The 26055-nt window shown below is 34.8% G+C and overlaps 1 protein-coding gene across 2 annotated transcripts in view; it reads left to right on the top strand.

Moving 5' to 3' along the window:
- The window catches only part of ADGRA1 (adhesion G protein-coupled receptor A1), a 241001-nt gene that overhangs the window by 89144 nt on the left and 125802 nt on the right, over window positions 1-26055 (top strand). For both annotated transcript variants that reach the window (XM_015867228.2, XM_015867230.2), the window contains exons 3-6: window positions 583-654; window positions 4349-4420; window positions 12314-12385; window positions 13074-13237. In XM_015867228.2, coding sequence (XP_015722714.1) covers window positions 583-654; window positions 4349-4420; window positions 12314-12385; window positions 13074-13237 — 380 coding nt within the window. The remainder of the gene's footprint in view (window positions 1-582; window positions 655-4348; window positions 4421-12313; window positions 12386-13073; window positions 13238-26055) is intronic.

Raw genomic sequence — 26055 nt, 5'->3', positions numbered from 1 at the left:
TGCCAAGAGCAGTTGAGATTACTAATGCCAGTAAGATCTTCTTTATCTGAACAACAACCAATCCTCTGGATGTCACCAACTACAAAATGAAGCACCTATCTAAAAACGTGAGAAATTACTTGTATGTCAGGACAGAAAGCTGACCTGTCTGTTTATATATTGCATGACAGATGCTTTGCCTACCTTATGTCAAAATGAAGAATGTATTAAATGTAAAGTGCACAGCATAAGTAATAAGCAAATCAAAAGGCTCTTATTTTGCTGACTATTTTATTCATTCTTTGATTAAAACATTTTTCCTGGGGCAAGAATGGCTGGTAGGCTTGTTTAGAAAATTACAAGGAGGAGAATAATTAAAACAGGTATTTTTAAAATCTAATCTTAACCTTATAATCTAGAAAAACATGTTTTTATAAACTGCAAAAGATGTAATGGTTTTTGTGTTGCAATTTAAAAGAAATGACATTTTTTACAGAAGACGAATGAAGGTTAGAATTATATTACATTCATCATTCCTCTGGTATAACACTCGTACAATAGGGAAAGTGATAATTAATTGCTCTTTCTCTCGTGTCTTTCTAGAGATCTGAAGAATAATTTGATTAGCACAATTGAGCCAGGGGCCTTTCATGGACTTTCAGAGCTGAAGCGCCTGTAAGTATTAATTCCATTTGAATTATTCTGAAAATTGTGTTTGTATCAACATTTCTATCCTTGGGCAACTCACATATGCCACCAAGCAATAGTAGTGTGAGGACGCTGTCTGGAGAATAAAAAATTACACGCTGTACTTTTTACATTTACCATCCTTTTTCCCCTTTCTTTTTTTCCCATTTAATATACGTTTGCTTTCCAACGCACCTAATTATTGGCGTAGCAGACAGTATGTCGCTGAAGACATTCATTCATCAGAAATAAAACCAAGAGATTTAAATAATTGTAAGCATTGCAATGCAAGCATAGCTTTGTGCTGTGCTAAGGTTTTTTGTTGGTTTTTTTTTTCATGACCTACAGTTTACTTACATTTATCACAGGCCAGGTCTATAAAATAAGTTCTTAGAAAAGAAACCTTTCATCTTTCTGAGCTTGCCTACAGTTTTCTTAGCTCTTGCGTTAACTCTGCTGGATATTTTGGTGGTTTTTTTTGCCATTTTAATAAGAATACTTATGCAATTTGTCCCTTGTCTGTCATTCCTGTATTTCCTCTCACTGCCAATCTTCTCAAAGTACTTTCAGAAGTACTGTTTTTTAAGCTATATTTGTAAAAAGGTAAAATTATCAGTTACAACAGTTCTACAAGGGAAGCTTTTTACTTTTAGTTAACAAGATCCTCCTTCATTCTTCACAACCTGAAGCCTCTTTTTAAAGTGTTCCAAGTGCCAGCATCCATATGGCCATGCAAAGCAGCCATCGGCATGTGCCTGAGTCTGCCTGGCATTGTGCACACTGTCTCAGGTGAAGAGACACCTGCAAAAACAAGAAATACTTTAGAATGGTAAGATTTAGATGAGGAGGAATGCAAAGCCAGAAAAAAAAAAATCTTTCTCCTTTTTTTTTTTTTTTAATTCTGAGATTAAATCTATGATTGAACCATGTAAGAAAAAGTTTCTATCTCTGATCACACAGCTAGCAGTGTTTTCTGATGCCAACCAGTAATTTTTTGTGTTTGGTCACAAAGCCAATGATGTACTTAAGAAGTCAGAGCAGCATATACATTTTTAATTCAAACCAATACACAAGGTTGACACTTTTGTGCTCGCTGCATTTAGTGATAAAACAATGAAATGATCAAAACGAGCGCTAATTATTGCTTTGGCCACGTATTCTAATAACACAACCCTGACCTCTGGTGGGAAAAATGGGAAGCCTGTTCATGTCCTGGGCTGCATGCAGGAAAACGTACACAGGTGAAACTTAAATCAGCTGCCAGAGAGAAGTGCAAGAAGGTCAAATCATTTGATGTTAGTAAAAATGAGAAGAAATGGCTCTGAAAAATAAGGAATGGTAGTGTTAGGATTTCTCAAGGATAGAGCTGAGAAAGTCTCCTTGTTTCTGGCATGAACATGTAACACTGGGAGTAATCAAGAGCCAGTGAGTTGATTAATTACCAGCTTGTCAAGTTTGATACAAATAGGTATAATTTGTGGTAAGAAAATCTATGCAGTCTTCAGCACTTCAACGATGGGGTAGCAGACAGCAGCGTAGAAGCAATAAATACTATAAACTCCTGTTGAATGCTGAATGGTCATTACTTTAAAGCTGTACTTTATATTCATATCTTCTTATTTCACATGTTGATGTTGGTGTAAAATGGGCAATTGCAGGAAATACAACCATGTCAAGTCAGGCAGATGAACAGCAGGCTGCCAACATCAAAATGTTTTCTGTAAATTATTTTTGGAAATCTTCTAATTTGTATTTGAATAAAAAATTGAATTATTTTAAGGGTTTGCTTTAAAAGGGACACAGAAAACTGATGAAAATTGAAAATGTATGAAGCACAAAAATTATGACACTTGGTTATTCAACAGGGGAGAGTTTTGCTTTCTCTCACATCAATTTTACAAGTTGGTGTTATTAAAGTAAATGTCTTACTTCTGAAAAGGAACACCGGCTTTGTACATTATGAATTGAATAACACCTAATATAATATGTATTAATCTGGAGGAATACGCAAAAAGCTATCTTTTTGTTTTGCCTTAAAAATAGGTTTTATAATACAGATATTTCAGCCACATACATCTTACTGTGAAAATAACACTAATAAAAGCCTTCAGAAGGAAGGCTTTCACTTTGTTAAAAAATACCATTTTACTGTGTAACATTCTGAGAAATATATGGTTGTTTTGATTAGTTTAGGTCCAATTTACTTCTTCCACTCAACTTATGCTCCACATTGTGGTGCCGATTTGTCCTGTATGTCTTCAGATTTTTCTCAGGCTGAAATAAAGCATTACACAACTAAGAATTCTGAGTGGGTTCTTGTTTACTTGTTTATTTAATTCTCTAAGAGAAAGATACATTTATAAATAAATGTGTACCTGTTTTGAAGTTGTGTTTTAAGAGTTTGTTTGTAGCTTTCACTAGCAAAAATAGAGGATAACAGCTACTTTGCAATTATGGCACTGTATTGTTCTGCATACTGTTTTCATCAGCTGTTGCCTACTTCATATCCCTGACTAGCATTTAAGAAATATTTCAATTCTAATGTAGTATTTCATCATTTCATTGCACAGCAATATATTTTCTTTGATGGGAGAAGACTTTGTAGTGAATTCTAAAGATGTTGCCTTCACATTCAAGCAGACTGGGTATGTCTCCATGAAAGCAACAACTGGATTTATCAAACTCATTCATCTTTATTCTTCTGTTTTGATTATTTTTGTGTTCTCATGTAAAAGAGAAAGATACTGTTACACGATGCTACAAAGAACTTGAAAGGCTTCCACTGATTCTATAAAAAAAAGTATATTCGGATAAATTTTAATGTATTTATGGACATTTAATCATTTAAAATACATAGATTGCTGCAGTTATACTTGGAAAAAAAAAAAAAATAGTCGATATGAAGGAAAACTGTCGTCAAGGTTGAAAATCGAATACTTGAAAATTAAACATTATTTCAGAATACTCCCAAGAGCAGAATTCCTGTTGTTATCACAACATGATTGTTTATACTTACTTTTGTCGCCTTCCTAAAAGGATTCTGTATGTTTTGTTGAATGTATGAATCATGGAGAAAGCACTCATTCATCTTTCTACAGACAGCAGTTACAGAACGTAGTGCTTTGTAGTATCCGTTGTCTGAGGCAGCCACAGTATTGCTCTTGGAAGAGATTTTCTAGTGCTTATCAAGACTGAACTTCTTACTGCCTGAAAAATCAATTGCTTCTTGGTTTCTGTGATTTCTTCAACAAGAACAGTACCCATGAGAAGATACATTAGTGAACAGTAAAAATGTGTCCATCTTGGCTAACTGTTGCACACAACAATGTGAAGGATACATAAAGGTTTTCTAAAGTAAACAGACAGGTGCTAGTAAATGTGTTAAAGAAAAAATCTGTTGTTTTGAAGATATGTTTTGCTTTTTCATTTATATAATCACATTTTAATGCAATTACTATAAGTTGCATTGTGGTATGTTTAAGTGTGGAATATTGCTTAATAGCCTTTATATAATGTTGTGAAAGCTGTTTGATTCAGTTTGTTACTAAAGAAAGCTTTATTTCTCTCTCATATCTTGACTTCTTAAGCATTAAAATTAAAGAGGCTGTATGTGATTACCTGGGTATGTATATGAATAATGTAGAACTAATGTTTCTCTGTTGTGGGTTTTTTTCTGTTTCAGGGATCTTTCAAATAACAGAATTGGTTGCTTAACACCAGAAATGTTTGTTGGACTTAACAGTCTTCACAAATTGTGAGTATAATACTCCTCTTGTTTTAAATAAGAGAACTGTTACATGGCTTACTTGAGTACAGTTGTCAATAAACTTTCATTATATCAAAATTAATTTCATATAGTCTTCCCATAAAAGTGAAAAAGTCTATACTAAGACCTTGATTGTGATGACTTGAGACTTTAAAGATGATGGTTCTGTTTTCAAATGTAATATATATCAAAACTCCAAATATAACATAAAACACTTTTGCACTGTAGAGATGCTGTATGTGACATTTCTGTTTGCATGTCATAAAGGTCAAACACCCAAATAATGATTCATAAAGTTGGTTTCTAATGCTGGTTTCTAAAACTGGTACATCGAGCTTTTGATCCACTGGAGATCAGTTAGAATTTCATAGCTTTTTTTTGTCCCTAAAATGTATCACAGAAAGATGTAAAAGCATAGAAAAAGATACATAAAGTGTTCTTTAAATTTGGAATGTTAAAGGTACTCCCAATTGCTTGAGTAATGTGAAATTTAGACTGTCCACTGAAGGTGTTGTGTTTTTCATGCAGTTTGTTATCTTACTTTCTGAGTCATTAGTCTATCACGCATTGTGGCACTGGAACATGCTCTAGGGAGTAAAGCAATCAACTTACATCCTTATGTCTCAGCATTTAGTGGATCCATAGATTTTCAGGCAGTTAGAGAAGAAGCATTTAGAAAACAAAAGTTTATGATAGTATACCTGATATGTTTAATTTCAGGGATGATCAGATGAATCTGGAAGGTATAAAATATGTGGTGGCCAAATTTACTTGAGATACTAAGTTTATCATGGCCTGGGAGACCAAGGTTAATTTTTGAGGAGTGACAGAAACAGTGGAGAGAATTCCATGACAGCACAGTAAAATGGCAAATAAAACTTAATGGAAGTATACATTAAGTGAAGTAAGGAAGAAAAAAAGTTCTGGGCTAACCAGTAAAAGTCAGGAAAGATGTTTTGAGATGATAGTGTGTAATGTCACTAAAACAACTGCTCATTGCTCAGTATCACTTTATATATATATATATATATATATATATATATATATATATATATATATATATATATATATATATATATAACTAAAGGATGAGAGAACAAATCAGAGAACATATATAGTACTACAGAAATAAAGCTAAACATTTTGAATAGTGTGGGCAGTCTGCTCAGTCCACTGAGCTAAGAAACATGACCAAATCTCTGAAAGGCTCAAGGCTTACTTACTAGGAATGAGTAAGTTACCTGCAACTTTCCTGGCTGGGAAAGGGACAGTTGAGAGGAAGGGCAATATGATACAAGACTCTAAAAATCTGAATCACATAATAGACATAAACAGCAACCTATTTTTCATCATCTCTGACAATACAGAAACTGGAGGATACTGAGAGAAAATACTGTGAGGCAAACTGGAAAAAAATCAAACGAAAAGGAAGGTTTGTTGTCATTATTTTTTAACAAAAGACAAAGCTGTGGAACACTTTGCTGCAGGATGCTGTTAAAAATTTTACATGAATTCAAGAGGCTATGGACAATATTATAAAAGAGAAATCCCTGCTGGATTACTGAATTCATAGAAACCTGGTATTGTTCAGGAAATTCTTGAATTTCAAGTATTTGGAAGTTGAGAGAATAAATGGAGGAAACAATATTTTGTTACGTGCTTTTCAGTGTATCCTGTTGAGAAAGACCCTTGAGGACACTGCATTTTTATTGGTGTCTGCTTTAATTCCTAAATCAGGAATCAGTCCTGTATCATAGTATGTTACAGGTCTGGAGCTTTGTGTTTTCTTTCTCTCCAGGTCAGTTTTGGCATAACCTTGAAAAAACTGGGAAATCTTTCTAGAAAAATCTGCCAGGAGGTCAAAATGATGCTGGGTAAAAGGCCCAAATCTGACACGCTTAACTTGATGCATTATTGAGAATAACTGCCAGATCTCCTCTGATGTGTATACATGAGAAAAGACAATGGGAGGAGCCTTGATTAATTCAAAGTGGTGAGGCCACCTTCTAGACAACATGAGCAGCCTCAACAGAAACTGTTCAAATCTGTGCAGTCTTGGGAAAAAGTAAAAAAAAATATTATTCATAAATGTTCCAAACCGTCTTAACTGCTAAATTTCAGTCTTGTGAATATAAGGAACAGAAATTAATTCACAGTGAGTTTTCGGCATTTGTTCTGTGGCAGTGTTTGGCTACACTTGTCCTTTCCCCTGAAGACCAGGAAAGAGAGTGGAATACTCCGCATTTTTGGCAAAGTTCAGTAGTTTCCAAGCTGAACTAACGTAAGCATTACAGGTTCCTTTGGTAAAACCGGTTCCCATATCCTTGCTCCCTCTACTAATCAAACTCTGACCATTCCACAGTTGCTTGCGGATTTTTTTTTCTAAGCATATGCATTTATGGCTATCACCGTGGTTTCTTGTCTCTTGTGTCAGTACGTAAAAGAATGATTCTGGTAGACCTGTTAGTTTGACTTCACTTGTACTTGAAGCAGTTACTGATTGAGTTCTGAAAGAAACAAAGATAGAAAAAATACTGGCAAATTGTAAAAGATAAAAGAAAAACCCAATATGCTTTTACTGAAGACGTATAAAGAAAATCAGTTGTTTTCTAGAAAAGGATAATTATTGATTGACTTTATTATATATCTGGCATTATATTATATCAGAAGGAGAAAATGTAAAATTTAAACTAGATTTTTTCATGTGAGTAGGACTAGTATCAAAGGCCTCTATCTATCTGCCCAGGTATTTTTGGATTTTAACTAGTTCTACAGCTTACTGGTCATTCTGTAGGTGATCTTAGAAAAGATAATTTCTGGAATCTAATGATGCATTTCCCACAAAATACACGTATACCAGTTGACCAATATCACTGAAAAGACAGAAATAGTAGCAATTGGATATATTTGGGCTATATATAATGTCTGCAATTTCTCACTTGTGCTAATATGTGTTTAGTGTAGAAAACCACCTTCTTTTATTAGATTTTTTAGTAATTCTTGCAATCTCTCTATGCTTTCTGGCTTTTTACTGGCATTTTCTGTTTATTGTTGGCTCTCTATATCTCTGATCTTTTTAAAAAAATTATTTCTCAGTGTTTAGTTATTGGTTCACTTGATTATATTATTGAGGTCATCCTACATGCCAATTCATGTACTTCAAAAATTCCTCTCCAGTTACTTTATTGTTTTTCAATTATTATTACTTCTGAAGTCTGTCCTCTGGAAACCAGAGGCCTAATCATAGATTGGACAAAATTTCTTTTTTACCACAAGTAAATCAGTTCATGATTGCTGTATCTATGACTTTATCTTCTATACAAAATGTCGTCTTTAACAAACCAGAGTCAAAAGCAGCATTACTCTTGTTGAGTTGGTGATGATGTTGTGCCACTACCAAGTCAAGAGGAACAGGTCCCCACCATTCATCACATTACTTGCTCCTCTACCTCAGAAATCTGATTGATGACATAATTAAAATAATTTGAGTTTGTAATCTCAATTTGCCTTGAATGTAAGGACTAGTGTTGTTTTGGTTTGTTTGTTTGTTTGCTTTGCTGACTACAGGCTAATCCAGCCTGCTGCCTTGGGCCTAATACTTTCTAGCTTTTTTTCCCCTTGGACTCTTTTACATAAAATCTTCCAGAATTAAACTACTTCAATGTGTAAATTACAATAACTCTCCTTTGTGTTGCTAGCTATAACTCTGAATCATGTTTACTGGTCATTTCAGGAGTATACTCTCCGAAAACAATGTGAAGTGGCATTTACATGTATGTAACATAAATGTATAGAATTGTACTAAAGAAAAGATGACAAATTGTTAAACAATAAACTGATATAATAACCACTGATTATGGGTGAGAATATCAAAGGAGCATTATAAGATGGTAAGACTATAAGAGAGAAATAATGATTTATGTAATTTTTGATTACAGTAATTAGAGTTCTCCTGTGTTACCTTAGCAGAGATGAAATACAGAAGGATCTTTGCAGGCTGTTATCAAAACCAGTAGGGAGAGCCATGAGTCCACTGGAAAGAGCAAAGGACATAAATCCTTATACACCTACTGTGAATTAAAGAGATGAGCTTTCCTGGCCCTGTTTATGAGCACAAATACCGGGTGAAACAAAATAATACAGTACTTTGCTTGTTGTTGGCTTTGTAAAATGAAAATGTTGGGAAAAAGAAGTAAAAAATTAACTGTAGGACTAAACTGATGTAACTTCATCAAATGATGCAATGAATATATCTAAATTCAGTAGGATTTAGGTTAGTATGTAAACATATTTCTCTAAAATGATGGATGAAACTTGTCTAGCTTTTAGGAATTATGCAAAGACTCTTCAAAGGGCTTGATGGTTTCATTCAGACTTCTGAACAGGGCAACCTAAAGGCTTCTTAAATGTACATCTAAAAAATAATAATTAGTAGCATCATCAAAAATTGCTTTGAAAACACAAGCACATGCAAAATCCAAATAGAACTTATAGGCCTCTTAATCATGCATGTAGGAAACAAGTCTCTTACTCAGACCATGGTTAGGATGTATATTTTAGTGAATTGGAATTGAATTTCAAATTTCTAATGAAATCTAAAATTTCACACAGCTCTACAAATCACTGCAGCCAGTGAATTGTGATTATGTTCCTTGAGGCTGATCTAATTTTTACACCTTCTTGGAATTGATGATTTGTACTTGAAAAATGATTTCAAAATGCTTTCACATTGTTTGACAGATGTATCTGACAGTGCGTCAGACAGCATAAGAGAAGATTTATTATGTCTTCTAAGATATTAGCTTAACTTTTTTGACTTATATATCATCCTTTGGCTGTGTTTATGCTGTGCTGGGGTGCACATATTCTAACTAAGAGTGACATAATCAAATGCAGCGAATCTACTAGATCTCCTTCAGCCCCTCAGTAGCCATGTTTCAATGCTTTGTTCCAGAATGATGTACGTAAATATACTTTTGGTAGGTGATGGAGTGGCCATCCATACTAATTCTGTTTATACTTAATTTAAATATCAAGAGCTGTGGAATACTGGGGTGGTGCCACTGAATTGATAGACAGGATTTCATATTAATATTCCCCAGTAAGTTAGTTCTTCAGCAATGTTGCTGCATTAAAACCAGTTTCAATAAGCAGCTAATGCTGGATCTTCCTTTAAGAAGTTCCAGACAGACCTTCCTCTTTACTTCCAACTGTTTGATTAAATGCATCTGATTTATTTGTTGTCCTGTCTCTGAATCATTATCAACAACTAGCTTTATGGTAATATTATACTATAAATTCTTGTGTGACTTTGTTGCTGTCATTGAAAAAACTACTCCCTTTGTATGGTGCCAGAGATAAAGTACAGAACCAGTATAACACAGTGAATCATGTAGACCTCATACTGAGAAAGTATGTGCCAGAGCCTGCCCTCTCTTTATTTGTGCAGTAGGTTTTTACCTCTTCTATCAAGTCTTTTTTACACAAAAGAAGAATCTACTGCCTTTTCAATTCAGCCTCTGCTTTCTAATACTGCTTATAATTGTGGCACATACTTCATGTTCATATACTTTGTTTCTGCCTGTACTTTGTCTCAAATCAGTCCTTTGAGATGCATTTGGCTGTTTTAGGGCATTTGTTATTTATATTAAAGCTTCTGGCAGAAGTGTTTTATTAATTTCTGTAAAAGCATAGAGTATTTGGTATATTAAAAATAAGTGCAGGGCCTTGCACATAAAACTAAAATGGTTTACCTCTGGTATAACAGAGATCACACTTTTTGTTAATGGAGTAAGTTAATGGCATAGTAAGTGTTATCAGCTTTGGAGTGCATTAAATTGTTATCTTTGAGATGTTTGGAAACTAGATGATGAAGTTGTTTTAAGAACAAATTTCATTTTAAGTCACCATCTGGAATGGTGGAATTTCACAACACTGAGGAAATAGAAATATTTTAATATGGAATATAAATGTCATGTGAGCCAGCAGAACCAGGCATCTGCAGCATGCTGCAGACATCTTGCTCAGACGTTATTGGGTGATTTAATAATGCTCCAGAATGCTTTGTTAGCAAAGCAGCTGTTCCCAGTGTTGGGGAGATCCAGTCTTTTTGAATATTATTGTTTCTTGTAGAAATTCGTGATCTATACAGCACTGTAAAGATGATACAGGTTTGCTAATTAGCAGTGGTAATGTGGAAATTTTGAGCCAGGCCACTGACTGAATATGAAAGAATACGTATGCTTGGTAGGACCTATGGAAAGCATGTAGATTTATCAGACATAGGATGGGCATCTTCAGCAGGTGAATAGCAACAGTCTGTTTGTTGAATGTTGCTGCATGGGCCATGGAAATGATTTAGTTTTTTCCTTGCTTTCTAAAATACTGGCCAGAAATGAAGCCTTCCTTTGGTCCAAACAGAATTAGAAAACGTCATTGTTGATGTTCTGTTTATTTTACTGCATGAAGACTGACCAAGAGAATAATGGAATTTGCATCAGAATGGAAATGCTACCATACTGCAGTGGGGATGAGGAAGAGGAAAGAAACCTCTGTATTTCTGCTGGCCTCCATACATGGCTAGGCAGACTGCTTTTGCTGTCTGATTCTCAGCCTGATTTTCAGCCTGATTGCCTTGTCAGTAATGGGGCACTATTGTATCTGCTTTCCTACTGCTGAGGCTACTTTTGGTTTACTGCGGTATGTCATGGTTATCGCTTTCTCATTTGGTCCTTTTAAGGTCTCGGTTCATTGAACTGCTTCAGCATATGCTTAGCCAGGGCTTATGTCCAATAAGCATGAGTAGGTCCATTTAATTTTAAGTAGAGAGGCTACCTTATATATACCTATACTTCAAGGCAAATTTGAAAGCCCTTCCATTTCCAAGAGCTTAGTGCTTCAATTGTATTAAGGGTGCACTGTTAAACAAAATGCTTGCAATGACCTCAATTATATCAACATATCTTACTGTCACTCAGTATAATGAGAAATAATTTCACTTAACTTTGCTGAGCCAGTTATTTTTCTCTATTAGTAGAGTTTTGCTTGAAGCTACCATGGAATTTTGAATTGTTCAAAGCTTTTGTTTTGATTGCTGAAAAACTACATTTGTTCCAAGAATTGCCAAGAGTACAAAAATAAGATTAATTGTTTCCAGAAGGCTCTACAACTAATTTTAATTTTATTTTACAGGTTCTTAAAAAAACAGCATTATTTGATATTAAGCATTTACCTTTTGTACTCCTAAGACGCTGATTCAATAGTAATATTGAATGAGAAAATATTAAATTGCGTCTGTATGAATGTATTCAGCTTAATCCATTCAGACTTTGGGACCAAAAATACAGTAAAACTGTAGTTAAAATGGAAATGGCCTTAAGAATGTAAGGATAGGAAGATCAGTTTATTTAAAGTCTTTTGTAATAAAAATGTTTACTTTGAAACTCGCTGCTATTTAAATGCTTGAATTCATCTAAGCATTATGAAACTGATGCTTTTATTTGTTTACCTTTGAAGTACCATTCTACATGGGCCGTAAAATTAAAATATAGGTCTTGGTGACAATTCACTGTGTGAATATTTACATTGAAATTCTAGAATATATTACTTCTGATAAATATGTACAGATCCTTCTGTTTCTTAGATGGAATGAATTGTATGTGTACCTGCTGTGACAATAAAATAAGCAAAAGTGCATGGTTTGATTTGAATATTGTTGTCATTTACAAAAAGACAATATAGAAATTTAAACATGTCATTTCCTGACCACAACAAAGACATTTTTTTTAATTAGCACTTAGAAGGAAAAAAAAAAAAGCTCTATAACAACTTTGTTTTCACGTATTTGCTATATCAGTAATTAACTTTTTTTTTTCCCTCTAGGAATTTGTCAGGGAATATTTTTTCAAGTCTCATGAATGGACTCTTTTCTGAGCTGCTCGCTCTGAAAGCTCTGTAAGTATGATTCGTTACCTTCTGAAAGAGTTAAGAAGAACACCACAGTGATCACAGTGCAGCTGAATTCAAAGAGAATTATTTCTATCAATGCATTAGAAACATAAAATATACAGTGTTTTGTTACCAGTGTCTGTGCTGAGAACTTGATGCAGGTAGTAACAAACCAACTCTGGCAATCCTGAATGGCATCCGTATTTATTCTTTTCTACCTGATGATTTTACACAACTTTCCATGTTTGTATACATTACATCATGTGATAACTATGAATACACAAAAGCACTCATGATAAAAACTATGTCTGGAACAATAATGACAGTTCTTGGCTGTTTATATTAAATGCACCTCTCTCAGATTTAAAAGTGTATTTTGGGTGTTCCCATAATTAATTTTCTACATAAGGGAGTTTTAGTAAGTAAATGTATGCTACAGTGTGGCTTTTTATATACCACCTACTCACGTATAAGTCAGTAGTCAGAAATAATGTTCCCAAATAAAAAAAATTTTGGCATGTTTTGAAAGAGTGGGATGGTGTGCATTATTTGTCTCAGGGTATCTGTATAATTACTTACATGTCTATGTAGGATTGTCTTTAGAATTCATTAATCTTTATTTAAAAGACATTGGAAAGAGTTTGTTTATGAGAATTGCATGTATACTAACTGTGCTCTTCCTTTGTTCTGCTAGGCATTTCAACACTGATTCACTTATTTGTGACTGTAATCTGAAATGGGTCTTACAATGGGCTAGAAATGCTTCAGTCCGAATTGCAGAGGAAACGGTTTGTGCTTACCCCAGTGCTTTACAAGGACAGTCATTTCGTAACCTGAAGGAAAACCAACTGATATGTGGTGAGTTGTGCTGGTGTTTAATGTCACCAATTGGAGTGGATTTGAGAGAATAATATTTTTTTAAAAGTATTAGTATCCCCCAAATCAGTATTAGTAACTCTGGCTTTCTTACAGCAATGAGAAATTTAGGTTTAATACAACTAAGATGAAAATAAAATGGAAATACAAATTGCTTATGTCATCTAAAGCTGTACATATATTGAGAGAACACTGCTGTCCTGTCTATATATTAGGTAGCATATATTCATGACTTGATACATTAATACATGGTATTAATCCAATGGTAACCTTGTTCTGCGTATTGCGTACAAACAGGTTTACTTGAGGGATTTAGAGAATGTTGCTTTTAAGTCGTATCTCTGTTGTTGCTTTTAAGTTGTATCTCAGAAATGTCATATTTTGTTCTTCTATTTTTCATTTTTTAAACCAGTTCTATACACTTCAGCACCACTTTCTGTGGATGAACAGGATTTTTAGAGTGAGCATTAGTAAGGCAGATTCTTTAAATACAGATCTGTAAGTGAATTGCTTTCTGAGATTTTCCACTGTAGCAAACATCATGTATATGGTGTGAGGAAGAAAAAAATACAGATGAGTAAAGAAAATTAATCTCTAGCTGAGCACTGTATAGCATAGGATAGAGAAACATTATGAATGTAGAAGTTTCACTGCGTAGAAAATATCCCTGCCTGTGACTGTGCTGGTGGGTTCCATAATCAGAAATATTATTTGCTGCATACTTCACTAATTACAGAATCTTTGGATCTTTGACTTTCTTGAATGGCAGAAAGTTGCTGGGGTGGTGACTTTGCTAATGCTTTATGGAAATGAAAGAAAAGTCACACTTCTTTTCCCATAGCCACCAAGGGAATGATGTGTGTTACTAACACTTTTCCAGCAGAATGGAGATCAGGGTCAACTGGAGTTATAACAAAAAATGTAGTTTTAACAATGGCCAATAAGAACGTTTACAAGTTATGACAGATGTAAAAAGCTGTGAACCAGGGATCATTTAGTGGCTGAATTGTTAAGGAAGCACAGATACCCAGCTAGAAAAAATAAGGAATACGCTCTTGTGAGTGAAAGGGTGAGAAGTTTCCAGTAGCCTGCATTAGTGATCATTTGAAAGTCTGCATTTCCTTCCAAGTGTCAAGTTACCACTTTATAGAGACCCAGCATGGGCATCTTCATAGAGCTCCATTTCCCAGCAGGAAAAGTGCTGCTCCTGAAAACACTGGAATGATCAGAAGAACCAATTAAGGGCTGCTAATTGTTATTTCCAGGTTGCCAATGAATATGAGCCTGCAAATTTTACAGATGAAATGAAACAGCAGTTTCTCAGAATGTCATACTTTAATTCTTAATAGGACTCCCTAGCACACTTCTGATACAGAATTTATAATACTCATCTAGCTTTTACCCCTATTTATTATGTCCAGAACACTTGACAGGATTTGTAGTGACTGCCAATAACTTGACACCACTTTTAATATCCTCAGAGAGCTTCCTGTTGATTATATGTGCTGAGTGTTCCACCAGCTCTGTAGTGCCTGCCAGGTGCTTCATGGTGCTCATACTGTCTGTTGATCAGCTCATGGTGCCCACAACAGTAAGCAATTTCATAGTCAGTAGATTAATTTGAATTTAGGTGTAACAAAATCCTCTCTGGGACTAAAATAATAGCAACTATTGGGAATGTTTACTGAGTAATATGTGTTGAAATAGGCATACAGCTAATCAGAGGAAGCATATCTTAAAGAATATATTAAGAAGTGGTTTATAGATTGAAAAGTGCCTGTGAACTTCTTCCATACTGCCAAAAGTTTATACTTAGATTTACTGATCTTCCTTCTGTATGCTAGAAGAGCTCATGAGATATCATCGTCATAAGATGAGAAAAAAAATTGAAAGGAAAAAAAAAAAAAAAAGAAAATCTTCACAGGGGAGAATGAACCAAAAAGTCAAAATTATTTGACAGGGAATGAAGGAGCAACTAGACAGTAAAAATTTCTGACTAGCTACAGGGGATAGTTTGCCATGAGCTTTTTACATCTATTTTGCATTTTTATGAGAAATGAAATCATCTTTCAAATTTCTTCCTGGCAAATCCTCCTCATACATCTGATAACTGAAGGTAGCCAAAGAAGACACCCATTCAGCAGATAGAAAAGTGCTTTTGGAATTTTTATAAAAGTTAATCTAAGTAATGGCACAGGTTGGAATTTACAAGAATCTACTTCCATATTTGGTTTAGTGTGTAAGAACTACTTAAATCTCCTTTAACAAAAATCTCAAACTCTCAGAAGTATGTCATAAAGCAATTTTTGACAGGGTTGGAAATAAAGATGAAAAGTTGTTTGATGGTAAAAGATAGGTTTTTAGTCTTTTACTTAAATGTGAACGACTGTAGTGAGTTCATAAAAGTATGGACAGAATATTGTACTGAAAAATGATTGTGAAATTGGCTTCATGTAGTGCCTTGTTACTGTTTCTCCAAGACTCCAAATAAAACTTAGTCAATTTACAGCAGAAAAATTACATTTTCATGAATACCTGAATGCAGCGATCTAAATTACACCTGAGATCTGAGAGTATTCTTTGATTTTTTTTCTTTTGTTCAACACCATCAGAGTTTGATTGGAATTAAAAAGACAGCTTTTAAGGAGAGTTTAACTGTTTACCCAGATGAGTGAAACACTAGACTTTATTTTCTGTCTCAGAGTTACATTGTTACTATTGAGCTTATTTAGTTTAATTTTACTAAATAACTTACTTAGTTTAAAAGCATTACCTATTTCTGCATTCTGTAATTAAGTTTCTTCCCATCATTCCCATCACTAGGCTGCTGCTTGGTACTGGAGAGAATTACCTTCCTTGATCTGCTGTGTGTTCTTTTGATGCAGGCCAGGATATTATTTACTAAATGCAGTATCTAGTTAGTTTTCAGGAAGTTTAAGTGTAGAGTTGTCTAGATTTTTTCAAAAGTTTTGTTGCTCTACTTGACTAGATGATTTGATGCATCCACATCACTACATCAAAGCATTTTCAGGCGAATTGAATTGCTTCAGCAATAGATTGTAGGACAAAACTTAAAAGAAGGTCTAAGATACTGCGTGATTTATTAGCCTACATTGCGTGCGTTAGTAAAAAGGAAACAAATATAATCTCAGATGCTACATACATTCATTTTTGAGATACACTCCCAGGGGAAAATATGATGGAAATGGTACATGTACAGCACAGAGTAAGGGCTAACATTTCAACTGAATCATTTTCCTTTCTTTTATTAACATGGATGAGACAGCATCTGTCTTAATTCTCATCTTCTTTCCCAGGGGTAGGTTGGCATCCCTGGGTTCAGGAGCCTTTTTTTTTTCAGATGCCATGGGTATCTTGAAACTGTTTTTGAATTCTGATAGTTCTCAGGGTGCTCCATGTTCATGAAATTCAAATGTAGAGTATTTCACCCAACTTAGAGGAATCGCTACAGAGTGCTGCTTTGAAAGCATGCATTATGAAAAAAATGTGCATGCTACCTTTGGTAGCAATGAATAGAATCATAACTCTATGCACTAAACTTAGATCTTTGATACTTAAGTAGGCTTTCACTATGGTTAACAGGGAATGAATACTCCAAATTCAGAATTGTTTTATCTATTTGAGATCTTTATGATTCAGATTGTAGTGTGCCTAAGGGCTCTGTCTGCTGAGAAAAGTGTTAACAAAGAAAAGGATGAAAATCTATAGTACTGAGAATAGAGGTGAGACAGAGTGGAAGATAGCTGCAAGTTGTGAATTTCCAAAAGTTTGAATTACTACGCAGTCTCTGAATTCTGTAAAATACCTTAGCTTAAAATGTTATCTCAGTTATCGTGAGTCATAAAATAGGATTGAATTTACTTATTTATTTATTTTGTTTTGGCATAGTAGACTCCCTAATTATGAGTGATACTTCTAAGGGAGGGGTACAACTCAAAGGGATGCACTCATTTTGCTTGTGTTCTGTTTCTCAATTCAAGAAGTGTTTCCTGGGAAAGATAAATAAGATGTCAAGTATATTGAGTGGGGGGAGGATACAGTTGTTAGGGCATTGTTTGTACTTAAACAGCACTGTTATGTTTTTTAGCTTTCCTCAATTCACAGAGAATTCATCCTCTGAAGAAGCAGAGCCAGGTTAAAATATAAGTACTTTCTGCTTGGATGCCCTGTGCCTGTTCACTTTGAAACTGGCAGAAAGTGGAGGAAAAAAGTTCACATTTATAGTTTTTAAATACTCTCAAAGTTTGCTGAGGATGTACAAGTCCAAGCAAGTCCTAGGCAAGGGTTGAGAGATCCTTTGACTGAGGGACACAGATGGACTAGGCCAGGGGGCAATGAGTGAGAGATAATGCAGATGAATGGCCGTTAAGTGGTCTTTTGTGTAGGCTTATCTCCAGGAAGATGGCCATCTCAGGGAGTGCTGCCGGGTATAACATATCAAAGAAAAAGAACCTCGCCTCCCTCCTATAAATTGGAATGAGACATACCACTGGGGGGAAAAGAAACATTTTCCTTTAGATGCATATTGTATAACCACTTCCCCCCCCCCCCCCCCGTAAAATACAGTGTGGCTTTAACTGCTTTCTCAGCAGTGGTGAGAAACAGTTGAATACCAATGTTTTATAGGCTATGAATGTTGAAATGTCCTTAGAATTTTACCTGATGTGCTTGCGCATCATTTTCCCTTCATTCCTAACAAAGTCGGCTTCCTCCATGTAATGGGAAGAATTCTGAAAGAAATGTGCTTTTCAAATGTCAAAAATAGAAATTGGGAAATTTTATTTTTGACTGGTTACTCTTTCAGCATTTGAATTTAAGCCTGAAATCAAGAGAATGCATTTAAGCCTCATTCTGCATTAGCTTTTAGGAGCAGCCAGGGATGCTGAGAGAAAAATGAGATTTGAAATTACTTTTTCACATGGTGGCAAAAATATATTATCTATATTGCCTCAGGAGTCTTAACATAATCATATGTATCTGTATGTAGATTGTTTTTGGGAGTCTACTTTCTCACATGGATTATACTGAATAGCCAAATACTGGCTGAGTGTTAGTTAACAAGGTGTGTTTCTTCATTTGTTCCTCTCAGTGTACACAAACCGCTTTTAGGCATCATTTGTTATTTACTTAAAGTTAAGGATAGGCTTGAGAATGTTTCAACCATTTCTTCATTTACATGCCCTTCTTGCTACATTAACACAATGTAAACATTGAACTGTGGATTTTATTCAGTATACAGTAACTGACTAAACTCAAAATCTCAAGTACAAAGAATGATGGATTAATTATCGACATTTAGAACCCAACGCTGTAGTTTCTTGACAGCCTACAGATAGCTTGCTGCATACATGCAAAGCATCATTCTTTTCAAGATTATGCAGGATCAGGACCTCAGCTCCAATTCTGCAGGGAGTGCCTAATCATACGAACAGGTTTAATGGTATTTAAATAGGAATACGCACATTATTAACTTTTCACAGGATTAGGTTTTGCAAGATATAGATAATGCTGCAATTATAGTTAAATCCTCTTACAATTCTATTTTGCAGTGTTAGGATTTTTTTAGTAAGAAAATATGGATAGTAATAATCTGTCTATAAATAACATTATCATAAATTTTGGATCTTTCAAAGGCTGATGTGGTAGATTAATGTTCTATCTGAGGTAAGTAAACCATTTTATGTATCAAAGTTTTCAATGGGTAACCATTAGGTAGCATGAAACCGAAAAAGCTCTAACCTCTTGGCTCCAAATTGTAGTTTTCTCATCTAAATGTGATCATTCTCAAACTGGGGGAAAGAATAGAGTACTTTGAATTTAATATTAGACATTATTACATAATTTGGTGATAACTTAGAACACTGCTGCAAAGATGTGTGTACAAGGTGAATAGTATTTAAAAATACAAAATATAAATAATAGAAGCATGGCAACAGTAATTAACAAATTTGAAGGATGAGATTTTACTACTATGTGATTTTTTTTTTTTCTTTTTGCATCACTACTCACGCATAAAAATGTAGTTCAGTAGAATCCTTCACCACAGAAATCCTGCTGATATAGATGCTGGAAATGTATATAATTTGTTTCTTTCCCTAGCTTACTCATAAATTATATCAGTGTTTATTGATGTACAGTTGTATCTGCTTTTCTACATTTTTTTTCTTTTTTTTTCTGACTTGTTCCAAAAAGCAAGCCAAAAACTGAATGTTAAATGTAAGTAAAAGGTATTGAGGAGAATATTAGTGAAATAAACCTTTTTCAGTCTTCTAAACTCACACCCCCAGAGACGTGACTGGCCGTCAGTCAACATAGTTGCACTTGAACAAAATAATGGTAAGACAACTGGCCTTGGAGTTAGAATATATCTTACTGAATCTTAATAAGGCAACATATAGGTTAAAATATAGGGTTTAATTCTACCATAGTAATTTCTAGATAAAAAGATACTAGTCTCTGTCCGTTGTCCATTTAAGAGTCCTGATTACGGTTTGTTATAATTAATCTTATTTCTTTTCATAAAAAAGTTCCATATAAAAAAAACGTCTGCTGTTATAATTAAGAAGAATGTATTCTGGTGATATTTCATGTTTTTATGGCTCTTTCCATATATGTCACTTCTCTAAAACGTATAAAGATGCCCAAAGAGAGCTGCCATTACTGGCACTGTAATCTGTGTTCAGAAGAGTTCAGAAATGAAAGCCTTCATAAAATGAATGTGGCAAGTCCTTTCTTCAACTCAACTGTTTTGTTCTGCATTTTGTGTAATTTTTACCTATCACTGTTGTCCAGCAGTCTTGAAAGATAGAGGTGTACTCATGCTGACTGATGGACTGTGTATAATTAGGGACAATCACTGCTGCTCTTGGGACATTTCTGCTGCTTCCTTGGTCTAAGTAATGATAAGAAAATAGAGAGAAAGTAGTGAGTGGTTCTTAAGGTTTGAAAAGATAAGTGCTAACACTGCAGTTCCTGGACACATAAAGGTAATCAATGTATTGTGTAAAGCTAAGTGCATAATCGCTACCCACACTCAGCCATTTTTACTAACTGCAAGGTGCAGTGAATGTACGTAGCTGCCAGCTTGCTTGCCATGAGAACAATTTGAGTAATCAAAATTAGCTTTCTAGCAATGGCTTCTGACTCTTGCCAGTGGAGGAATTTGTGTTGATGAATCTTTCAATGCCATAGTTACCAACATGTTCCAGTCTTCAAGTTTTAGGTTGTGGCAGACATTCAAATGTTTCATTTTCTCCCCAGCATGCAAAGTAGAAGGCTTCTAGGATGAATTAAAAATAAGGAACTAAAAAATGGCAGCAGGCATATTTGACAAGGAAGATTTTAATGATGAGGAAAAACTTAGCCATTCTTTTAAACTTCTGCCAGATATGCCAACACAAGACATGGGCTTCATTTTGCATACACACAGATAATATTTTTGATTAGTTGATTAACTGGACTGTAATCTTGAATTTCCTTGTGGAAATTTTTCAAGTAGCTGTTGCCATTTTACAAATTAATGTTACATTTGGCACTTTTATTATATGCTATTAAGTGAAACCTGCTACCTCTGTATTTCTACCTAGGAAGTAAATCACTGCTGTCATCAGCAAGTAACAGTGTTTTTCCACTGCTCTCTCATTTGAAATGCTTGTAATGGATGCAACACACATCAGTCCCTAGACCAAGTGCCAAACTGATAATTTATTTTCACAAGGGCTTATGAATCTGGGGTAAAGTCATGTAGAAACGGGTAGGTTACGTGGCTGAACTTGTCACCCACCTGATGAGTGCTGGCTGAAACCTTCATGACTTGCTAAGTCATGCTAAGCACCGAATTTGAATCTCACTTTTTCCAGAAGAACTTCCCTTAGGTTTTATGTAGGTATAACTTCTTTAAATTGAGCAAGTCTGAGAAATTTTGAAATCCAAGTACTTCTCCTTGAGGCTGTCATCCAAAGCTATGAGTGTAGCACTTCTTGGCATGACTTTAATCTTCTGTTCTGCCTATATGGGGTGTTTCTACAAGGTGAGCTAACCCAGATAACTGAAGGACCAGCAGCAGTGAACTGTGACAGCCTGGACTTACTGTAACCAACTTGGGACAAATCCTGGGACTGCTGTGTTTGTTCAGATTCCTGCAGCAGTGTCTGTGTTCATAACAGTGCTCTTGTCCACTGACAGCTATGCCTGCTCTAAAGACATAGACTTTTCTCTCTATTAATTCATCAATGAGAAGAGAGAGAAACAGAGTTTTACAGAAATAAACTGAAATATAGAATATGTTACTCAAAATAAAACAGTATTCTCATGGGAAGTATTTTTCTTAGGTTAGTAGTTGTAGGGTTATTTTGTTGCTGTTGTTTTTTTTCCAATTATACTTTAACATTTTAGTGTAGCTCTTAGCATTGCAAACTAAACTTAAAGATAAGATTTAGTTCTGAGATGCTGGACATCTCCTTTATGTAGGGGTTGGCAACTTTGGCAGGGGTTGCCCATGGCAGGGGTTTTGGAGTTCATTGATCTTTAAGTTCCCATTCCAAGCTAAGCCATTCTGTGATTCTGTGGGATGGTCTGTGGCATTCTGCACCAAATTCTGCAATATGGAGTTGGCATTTATGTACTGGCACCTCTCCTTTTTGGCAGAACTGACCTTCAGAGCAATTAAAATAATTCTGTTGCTTTTTTTGTTTTGTTGGTTTTTGTTGTTGTTTTTTCTGATTCTATTCAATAAATATCAACAGATGTAATTTGCTTTGTCAGCAATTCAGATTTTTAAATAATGTTTATCAGTTTGTTTTTCTTCATTTTCATCTGTCCTTTTTATTGGACCTGTTCTTTCATTTTGTCCTCACTTCCAGCTTCTCCCCACTGTGCTTTCCATGCACATTTCTTTCCCACTGAGCTTGTATACAAATATTAGAGCTCTAACTCTCACTTTTGTCAGCAGGATATCCTGCATTCCGTAGGCGTGCTCAATTCAAATAAAAAGCCCATTGGCAATATAACAAATCAAGTGATTAACAAGAAACAAAATGCCAACCTTTTTATTTATTTATTTTCTCTCCCGTTCCAAGTGCTTGCAGTGCACTATAGCAAACTGATTTCCTACTGAGAGGCAGAAGTCAACGGTATATCTGGGCATATGTGAATTGTGATACTGCGTAGATGTCGAGGCAGCCTGAAGAGACTGGGATTTCCTATTATTAAAATCTCAAAAGGTGAATTGAAGGAAAAAAAACCAAAGCATTTGAAGTGTGTGCATCATAAATTATTTTATGAAATTACTGAAGGAATACACATTTGAACATATCCTTAGAACTTTGGTATAGCTTGTTACCCTTCTGTTTTAGCTAATGGTTATTAAAATAACTTCTATTTTCTTTTTCAACTTTCTATACGTACTGGGACAGTGGATGTGTAAAAATGTGTTTTTTTTCTCACATAGAGAACACAGATGTGTTCTCTATAAGAAGTATCCTTAGGTAGTATTCAGATTCAGTGCTCTTTGTGCAACCTGATTCTTCTTCCATATGCCTTCAATGTTCTAGTCTGGAGCTAATCTTAAATGCAAGATGTGATAGCATAAAGAATAGGGCCTTCAGTCAACAAAAACCTTTTCTGCTGAGGAATGAGAGAGAAAGAAAAAGGTGTAATTACTGTAATGATGGGTTAGACCTTTAGATTCAGGCTGCAATCAGTGATTCCTGTGGTGCACTGCTGCAATCACGGTTCAGTGCTGACTGGAGAGACAAGACAGGTGAAGACTGTAAAACACTTCAGCAGCCACTGGTCTAAATGCCCATAGGAGATTCATACCTCTCATTTGCTGATGGTGCTGACTCCAGGCTTGAGGGCAGCAGAGTGGATCATCTTGGAAGGAGAATCTTGGTAAAAAATAATTAAATAATTAAAACTCCTTAAATGAATCCTTTCCCTCTGAAAAAAAAACCAAAAAAACACACACAATAGAAATCTGCAAATTATTTTAAATCTTATGAGACAGATGTATCTGTATTTGCATATACATAATAGCCTAAGAGTTTACAGATATTTAGTTGGCATTAATCTCCTAATGAAAGTGAACATTTCTGTTGCTGAAGCTGTTATATTTCAAAAGTACTGTCAAATCAACACCAAAATAATTCCAAATATTTTCAGAATCTCTGCCTTTCTTACTTCTTTGTCCTTATTGAAGCCTGAGAATTTATGTAGAACATTCGTAAATACTTTTACTGTGTGATCATTTTATAGCCATTCAGGATAAAGGGTATTGGTCCTAATCCCTAAACTTGTATTTGTGCAATTAATCCTCATCTCTGTGAGCTGTCTCTGAAGTTAACTGGAACTTTTGCATGAGTAATAGTTGCAGAGTCAGCCTCAGTCATTTAAGTGATGATTACCCCTTTAGAATAACTGAAGATTAACTCTGGCAATCATTTTTTGATGGACATGCAGATGTTTTGTAGAAGTATTCAAATGCACCTTCCATCCATAGAAACTGTACAAGTTTTACTTTGAAACAGAGCTTTCAGCATTATTTGCCAATTTTCAGTATGTACATTCCAAAATGATTCAGGCAATCAGTAATATATTCTATCTTAATAATTAGTCAAAGCATGTTATCTTCATTTTGTCTTTGTTGGTACTTGTATGATTTGTAGATCACTGATGTCACTGATATTAATAATTTTCTTCATTTTGATGTGCTACAATGAAAAAAGAGAAGTGTCATTTGCTTCTGTTAATTTTGAAAATCTGCATAGAACAGTTCATTCGTACTCCATTTCTGAGTTTGGTCTGACTCCCAGAGCTAAGCAAGCCACCTATAATGGCAGAGATAAATTTGCAGCTAGTGTTTCATGACATCACTATGTCAGGAAACTCATGTAAATTGACTTAATATATACTGATAGGATAGTTTGCACTCTTACTATTTTGTTGCCTCATAACAAAATGTGTCACTCACTGCTTGAGAAAGAAACACGTTTGACCTAATGCAATCTTGTGAAATTAAAAATGAAAGATGTATTAATGAAAAGTATTTGATTCCCTCAAGTTCTGTTTACTGCTAGTGTAGTTGTGACAGTGTATTTAATTTTCCGGACTGTTTTCATTTTCTTTGCAGTACTTGAATGTAACCAGGACAAACAGATCATTCAGTTAATTTATGACCGCAGACAATAACTTTTGCTTATATTCCATGTTTGTATTCATAAGAAAGATTGTAGTGGTTTGGAGACAGGGTTAGTCTCAATCTTCAAGTAAAAATGTTTAACGTAAATCACCAAGCCTGTAATTGTTGTGAATGGAGTAGTGATCTGGTTTACTTTCTCTTTTTTTAGTTAGAAGTCCAACATCATATGAAAATAATAAGTATGTTTCAAGGCACAAGCAGAAGATATATGCACAAATAAGGAGTGATATCTGAAGCATGGCCTTTATATTCACAGCAGGCTTACAACATTTTAGTAGATAGCAGTCAGTCCCTTAATCCTCTGTGTGCTGCTGCCAGGCAGCAATATCACAAATTCACTCATGCACAAATCCTGTGTATTATGCTGGCCAGCATTCCTGCTCTGTAAAAAAAAGTGAAATGATCCCTCTCGCTGTTTATTCAAAGTTGGTGATGAGCATGCTATTTAAAATTCAAATGCCCTCAAAGTATTGAGAGCCCAAAGCTATATTTATAAATGCAACATCTCATGATTTAACTGTTCCAAAGACAGTATCTGGATGATATAAAGAAGAGTGGGATTGCTGAGTAAAGGAGGAGCAAACACTTATCAGTTGTCTGCAATTTTTAGCAGTGCTAAAACCAGTGATTATGGCTTACGTTCTTGTATATATGTTATGGAAAACAGAGGATTTTAAGTAGGAAGGTGAAGATAAGATTGTAAGCAGTGAAATGGAGGGGGAAAAAAAAGAAAAGAAAAAAAAAAAGGTTAAAGTATTTGTTGGAAAATTGGATGGCTGAGATAGTCACTACTGGTGGAAATGTGGAAGGGTGACCTTTCAGCTGACAGGGCCTGTAGGCTGGATAGATATTAATGATGAGACGTCTTAAAATGAAAGCAGAAGAAAAATAAGGGGGAAGAAGGCAAAGCTTAAAAATTCACTTTTTCACCAAGTAAGAGGCATTTCCAAGATGCAGAACTGTAGGCAGGTATTGTGTCTAAGATGAGATTTCTGTAATGCAGTTAAAGAGTCACCCAAGCGCATTCAGTTCTTTTGGTATTTTAGGCTGAAGTGAAAATGTTATATTTTAGGAATTATCATGCAGGTTCTCTATGGTAGCATCTTCCACAATCATGTATGTGAGTCCTTAGCATTTTTATTGCTGCTAGAACTTTTACATGATGATAACAGAGTATCAGAGGGGATAATTTTCCTACTTAGGGAGTCTATATCAGAAAAAAAGTAGATATGGTTTTCCTTTATTCCTTATTATCGTATAAAACATGACCTCCCATTCTTTCTTTACATGTGAACTGTCTGTTTCAGTACCTTCCCTAGAATGCTCTTTTACAATGATCTGCTGTCAATTTAAAGAAATCATATTAATCGAACAAATCATAGAAAATATTTTACGGAAATAGATTATTTTAGAACCTAGTAATAAAAAGCAAACAAAAGAAAGAAATGCCATGTAGAGAATCATTATTAAGGGATGTAGCCTTCAGTTCCTCCTAAGGCTTTGAAATTAACAGACTTTCAGTAGTCCCAAAAATACATATGCCTTCCAAACTTACAGTGAGTTTTTTGTTTTTTTTTTAGTT

This window comes from Coturnix japonica, chromosome 6 (assembly GCF_001577835.2).
Source record: "Coturnix japonica isolate 7356 chromosome 6, Coturnix japonica 2.1, whole genome shotgun sequence".
Lineage (NCBI taxonomy): Eukaryota > Metazoa > Chordata > Aves > Galliformes > Phasianidae > Coturnix > Coturnix japonica.
The sequence above is the reverse complement of the archived record's forward strand: the minus strand, read 5'-3'. Positions and strand labels throughout refer to the sequence as shown.